At 42.6% G+C, this 6348-nt stretch overlaps 1 protein-coding gene across 1 annotated transcript in view; it reads right to left on the bottom strand.

Moving 5' to 3' along the window:
• The window catches only part of LOC107653300 (histone-lysine N-methyltransferase, H3 lysine-36 and H4 lysine-20 specific-like), a gene marked incomplete at its 5' end in the record, with an annotated part of 9627 nt that extends 3875 nt beyond the window's left edge, over positions 1–5752 (bottom strand). The window contains 10 exons of the mRNA XM_016439978.1: positions 2012–2213; positions 2310–2416; positions 2498–2639; positions 2720–2836; positions 2929–3198; positions 3277–3389; positions 3853–4058; positions 4144–4300; positions 5260–5439; positions 5552–5752. Coding sequence (XP_016295464.1) covers positions 2012–2213; positions 2310–2416; positions 2498–2639; positions 2720–2836; positions 2929–3198; positions 3277–3389; positions 3853–4058; positions 4144–4300; positions 5260–5439; positions 5552–5752 — 1695 coding nt within the window. The remainder of the gene's footprint in view (positions 1–2011; positions 2214–2309; positions 2417–2497; positions 2640–2719; positions 2837–2928; positions 3199–3276; positions 3390–3852; positions 4059–4143; positions 4301–5259; positions 5440–5551) is intronic.
• Between the last annotated feature and the right edge of the window lie 596 nt (positions 5753–6348).

Below are 6348 nucleotides of genomic sequence, written 5' to 3'. Positions count from 1 at the left end.
GGTGGGGTCTACTTGGGCTTTGTTATCATGGAGCACATGGCCTTTTGTTTTGACGGCTTGCCATGTGCTCTGCTGTCATCCAGGTGTTCACCCCGCCCCTCTCGTTATCCCTGTTAGCTAATTCTTCCTTCTCACCTGCACCTCGTTTTGTCCTCATTATTCTTCCCTTTATCTGGCCCTCTTGGATGCTATCTTGTGTCAGTCCGTAATATGTTGTGCAGCAGCTTAGATCGTCTCTGTCCATGCTGTGTTTGTCTGAATCAGTTTTTATTTTTTCTAGTCTAGTCGGTATGGCGTTCCTGTTTTTGTCACCATCCCCTTTCTACCCTCCTGCCTCCCTAGAGCTCTGGTCGGCTCTCTTCCTTGGCTCTCGCTACTCATAGGCCTGTCTCTCCACGGCAGTTCCGTCCTATTCCTCTCTATCCACGCTAGATACCACCCCTGGGATTCATCGGCGGCATTCTATTGCCGGTTCGCCGTCTCTCTTCCCCGCGGGCTCGACCGCGGCTGGTCTAACCTCCGCGCTGACCTGAACTGACTTTTTGCTGGGGTTTTGCCATCCGGCTGATTTATTGACTTTTTGTTATCCCAGTTTCAATAAACTTGGAATTTGTTTTCACCTGCAGTTGGATCCCGGTCTCGTTTCTGACAATCAGTGGTTCAACCGTAATGTTATTAAGCTACGAGTTATGTGTGCAAAGAAAACAAAAATGACAACTTTATTCAACAATTTCTTCTCTTCCGTGTCAGTCGACGTGCATTTACAAGAGTACCACGACGCATGCGTGTGGTGCTGCTGACGCAAGACCCACCGATCTGATGCGCTGCGCCTTGTTTACAAGCAGAAAAAGATGCACGCTGTACATAAAACAGTCTTTGTAAACAAATGTCTGAAGATTTTGACAGAGTGGATGACTTGCGGTTTTTTTTGCCCAGCCTTATTTATTTGAACCAGAATATACAGATGAACTAGTGGCGCTTTTCCACTGCGTGGTACAACTCTGCTCAGTACAGCACGGCTCGCGTTTCCACTGCAGTTTAGTATCGCTTTAGAGTGGGCGGGATTATTCACATGTCGTTATAGTTGCGTCACCTCTACTGCCGCGACTCCTGGAAAAACTTTTTCATTAAGCGTCGCCCCATCAAGCTCTCGCTGGATCCGCTCCTCTGCTATCAACGAGAGGAACGTCTGTACTTCCTCAACAGACAACGAAACAGCCACTTTTTGGTTGTTAAAAAAAGGTGCGCTCGTTCAAAACAGTTGCGTTTGATCCTTCGCTGGCTGTGCTGATTTAAATCTAGCGGTTTTAACTAACTAAATCTTGAGTTTGTGTCTCAAGTTCAGTGACGCAGCTAGTGACGATTCTCTCCGGCCAATCCGTGATCTGCAGTTTACACGTCACATTTAGTAATGGTACGGTTCACTTGGAACCGCAACTGAGGTGTTACTAAAAAAAGTACCAGGTACTGTACCCAGTGGAAAGCCCGCCAAAAGTAAACCGTACCGAGCCGTACCATGCAGTGGAAAAGCGCCATAAGAGAGATGGATGTTCTACGTCAGAACGCCGGCTCCTGCATCAGCATCACCACACGCATGCGTCGTGGTACTCTCATGAATGCACGTCGAAGACTGACATGGAAGAGAAGAAATTGTTGAATAATGTCATTGTTTTTGTTTTCTTTGTGCACAAAACGTATTCTCGCACCTTCATAAAATTACGGTTGAACCACTGATGTCACATGGACTATTTAAACAATGTCCTTCTACCTTTCTGGGCCTTGAATGTGTCAGTTGCATTGCTGTCTATGCAGGGTAAGAAAGCTGTCGGATTTCATCAAAAATATCTTCATTTGTGCTCCGAAGATGAATGAAGGTCTTACAGGTTTGGAACGACATGAGGGTGAGTAATTAATGACAGAATTTTCATTTTTGGGTGAACTATCCCTTTAAGACAATGAAACTTGTTAAAACAAATTAGATACAAGAGACTAGTGTTCTTGAGTCATTCACCTGCAGGTCTCTTGGACAGATTCAGACAGTCGGCATGATAGACCTTGGGGCAGCCGAGCTTCTTACAAGACACAATCGGCCCTCCATCACCACAGTAGAAACATTCATCCTCCCGCTCCTTGGTGACCTCTAACTGGCTCTTACGCTTCACAGCAACCTTCTTCTTCAGTTTCCCCACCTTGTCTTCAGATGAGGGCTGATTCTGAAGAGAAAGTGTGATCACACCGAGTATGCCGGAATATGAATAATGACATACACCAACTTTAACCCTGAACATAATACACAATGCATGCCATACCTTTGGTCTGACACCAAGGAATCCGCTGCAGTTGGGCGCTCCACATTTACACACCGTCTTCCCATTACCAAGACACTCCAAGTTATAGTTAAAAGTGAGTTCAACACCTGAGAACAGCCAACAAATCTATTAAACAAACATTCACCCACTTTCTAGCACCATATTACCTGGTTCAGATTCAAACTCACCTGTAGGAATGTCCTCTAATGCAAAAAGCCCGACTCTGGTGTCTCCATTCACCGTCCACTTCTGTGTCTCACAGTTCGGCTGGCAGCTGTGGTTCATAAAACGCGACTGGTTTCCCTTCGGCCCGGCATCTATTATCCGATCCTGCACATACACAGAAAACAGAGCCCAGTGTCAAGGTAAGTGGGGAACATCAGGATTGAGAATCACCCCAGGTGACTGACCTTATCCAGTGTGAGCATGTAGAAGTTACAGATGTTGTTTTCCTGTGCGTGTTTGATCCTGGCTCGACACTCGTCTTCGTCAATGACCTCTCCAACATACTCATTCACAAAAGCTCCCTATGGTGGAGTAACGTAATGTAATTAAATGGGGAAGAGAGACATCATAATCTGTGTGTGTGTTTGTGTGTGTGTGTGTAAAAATAGGCCACCTTCTTGATGTCAGACACACTGCATAAACCCCAACCACGCGACAGCGTCCTGAAGATCTCCACCTCAGTGTACTGGCGTTTGGTGAAGCATTGGTTCTGACAGCGTTCCTCTACTGGACACACTTGAGGATGACACTCGTACATTAGCATGCGGTTGATGCATTCCGAGTCGATGCCACACGGGTTCTCGTCTGAGACTTTGCAGTTGCAGCGTGGGATCTCCGACAGATCTGCTGTGATGATTTGCACCTTCCCTATCAGTCTGTTCATCTGAGTGAAAATCGATCAGTGTGCATGAGAGATAACAACATGAGATCAGTGTCACTATCTGAGCATTTGTTATTTTACCTTTACGTGTTTGTATGGCGGAGGTTTCTTGTCATTCTTCCTGTCTTCTTGAAGCTGTCTCATCTCCTTCTCCGCCTGCAGTTCCCTGAATCTTTCGGCTGCTTCATTTAAAGCTGAGAAAAAGAAAAATGGTTCTTTAAACCGGTTTACTCTTAACAATGAAAGAATCCACACTGTAAACGCTAATCAATAGTTGCTACAACTGGCAGGCTTGAAGTGGTATCATAAAAGCCTACATCAATTAAAACCCTCACATTTCTAACAAACTTTTATAAAAAACATTTTGTTTTCATTGTCATAATCACTCATAATGTGATAACGTGTCAAGATAGCAGAAGATTAATCAGATTTCCTCCATGTTACAGAAGTCAATGTCAAGTTTCTCCAAACCAGCTTCAAAACCTCATATATTATTTATGTGTCCAAACTCCCACTCCACATAGCCATATTTTAGATAGCAAACATGTTTTGAAGCACAGTGTGAACAGATAAATCGATTGTTAGTATAGCACCTAATTAGTTAATTGTGTTTGATTGTGTTGACTATTTTAGAATTCTGCTATTGCATAAAACTACCTTTCTTATAGACGGCATCTGCACCCTTTCCCATTTTTTCCTTATTGTTGGCATCCCCTTCCATGTAGGGAAAACAGCGAGCCTGATATGTCCACACGTAGTCTTTGGAGCCAAAGAAGTGCACAGGAAACTCCCCCACCTCATGCCTCAAGCGGTAGATGTTCTCAGGAACGTTTTTTGGTTGAGTCACTTCAGCGGGCCACCACCTGGAACAAAAGGTCAGAAATACATCAGTGAACATTGCACTGTAATTTTCAGGGGAAAATGGTATTGGTGAAACAACACACAAACCTGTAGCGGCCCACTTTGACCCACAGAATGTCCTTGTAGTGGGGTTTCTTTCCCGCTCGACAGTCGTTACAGAACCAGCTTCCCTGGGGCATGTCAATGTTCAGACACTCACGGTGAAAGGCAGCAGGGCAAGATTCACAGCAAAGCAGACTTCCTCCTATAAGGAGAGACAGAAAACAAATGTAATTGTAATAAACAACCGTAGTAAAATGTTTGCTCTGTCCTCATGACTCACTATAACACAAATTAGATTTTTACATTTTCTGAAGAACATGCCAAAGTTACTTGCTTGGGGTGTGAATTTTTTGAGAAATCAATTTAACTGACAATTCATAGATGATGAGGAATGATTTTTGCAAATGTAGAATTTCAATTAACAATGGGATTCAATTCGATTCTGATTAATGATTTGATTCTGTATTTTCTCGTTTAGAAAATAGTGGCGAGGTTTTCATGCAATTAAAGCATTTTATTTCAGTAGGAGTGGTAATAGTAGTGCCAACCAATGCGTTGGCAGCCTTATCAACGATTTGTGCATGTTTGACTCAAAACTATTTCACTGTCATCTGTACCTGCGGAGAGATCAAACACGAATTGCTCGGAAAGCTGCTCAGAAAAAGTTTCAATGAGAGTTAAAGGGGTCCTATTATGCTTTTTCACTTTTTCAACTTTAGGTAGTCTGTAATGTTGCTGTTTGAGCATAAAAAAGATCTGCAAAGTTACAAAGCTCAAAGTCCACTTCAAAAGGAGATATTTTATTTAACAGAAATCACTTTTCAAAAACTACAACGAACGACTCGTTTGGACTACATCATGAATCATTCCATTTTAAATTGATTCTTGACCGATACAAACAATTCTCACTTCAAAAATCCATGTTTCAGCGCATCAGCTTCAGCAGGATTTGTACTTGATGCGTTGAGAAAATGAGTGAATCGTTACACCCCTAGTGCTTGCTAATGCAAAACTTGCTGCCATGATGCTGGATGTTGTAGGGTCTGTTTTTATTACTCACCAGGCAAAAACTAAGCAAGTCTGCTTGCTTAGAAAATAATACCCTTAACAAGCACCACTAATAATTTTAACAGAGGGAACCACGAGGACTGGACTACACACCTTCAGAACACACAAAACACCAGCTGACGTTAATATGTTCATGGTTTTTGCACCCTTTGCGTGGAGTGAAGTGGTTAGGGCACAGGAAGCTGTTATTGGCCAACGGGACACTGCCGGCAGCCATACAGTAGTCATTGGCGTGGTAGGCCACAGGGCAGCGGACGCAGCGTGTCAAGCGGCCTGTGAGATCGACAAGTTATGATCAATGACATCAAATCATGCTTTTGTTATACGTTCAAACATATTTTATTTTTTAAATAATCTTTTCAAATGTAACATCTGAATTAGTCACCTTTGGAAATACCAGGGTTGGCGGGGTTGGTGATGTAGCAGGCCAGACAGACATGGAGGGAGCAGCGGAAGCCGCGGTTCTGAGTGACGGTGGGGGAATATTTCAGTATGCATTCCATGTGATAAAACTTCCCACACACAGGGATCATACACCTCCTGACCTCCTTATCAGGAGTTTTACACACAAAACATGTGTGCACACCTACAGCAAGGAAGAACAGGAAAGACATACAAAGAAATGAAGGTGTTCACCTGTATATCTTGGACTGCAACTGGATTTTTGAGTGCATCACAATATCCTAACTGGAGTATATATATGCTTAGAATCATAATTAAGAACAAAATTAACAAACATAACTGCTAAAATGAAATTAGTTCTTATTTACACAAAATTCACTAGAATATTCTAAAAACAGAAAACAATTCTAATCATTGGCAATGCTGTCAGTAGATTTTCGAAACATACACAAAGAAGAATATATTCGATAATTGGCTAAGAGGTAGTGATGCGCGGATGGCGGTTATATCCGCTGGCGCTGCGGATAATCCACGGATCGGGTGGGTCGGGTAATAAAAAAATGCATTCTGATTATTTGCGGGTGGGTCGCGGGTGGATAAAATAAATCATTAATGATGCAAGTATTAACTACATTTTCTAAATTATGAACGTGTTTTAAATAGGCTACAGAAATTGAATAAACTGTAAATTAACATTAAAAGTTATTCAACAAAACATTTAGTCAAGAGCAGTAAGTTTTGTTGTTTGATTAACATTAATAAAAGACGGCACAGCTAGGC

This window comes from Sinocyclocheilus anshuiensis, unplaced genomic scaffold (assembly GCF_001515605.1).
Source record: "Sinocyclocheilus anshuiensis isolate Anshui unplaced genomic scaffold, SAMN03320099.WGS_v1.1 scaffold103, whole genome shotgun sequence".
Taxonomy (NCBI): domain Eukaryota; kingdom Metazoa; phylum Chordata; class Actinopteri; order Cypriniformes; family Cyprinidae; genus Sinocyclocheilus; species Sinocyclocheilus anshuiensis.
Note: the sequence above shows the minus strand (reverse complement) of the source record. Positions and strands in the feature narration are given on the sequence as shown.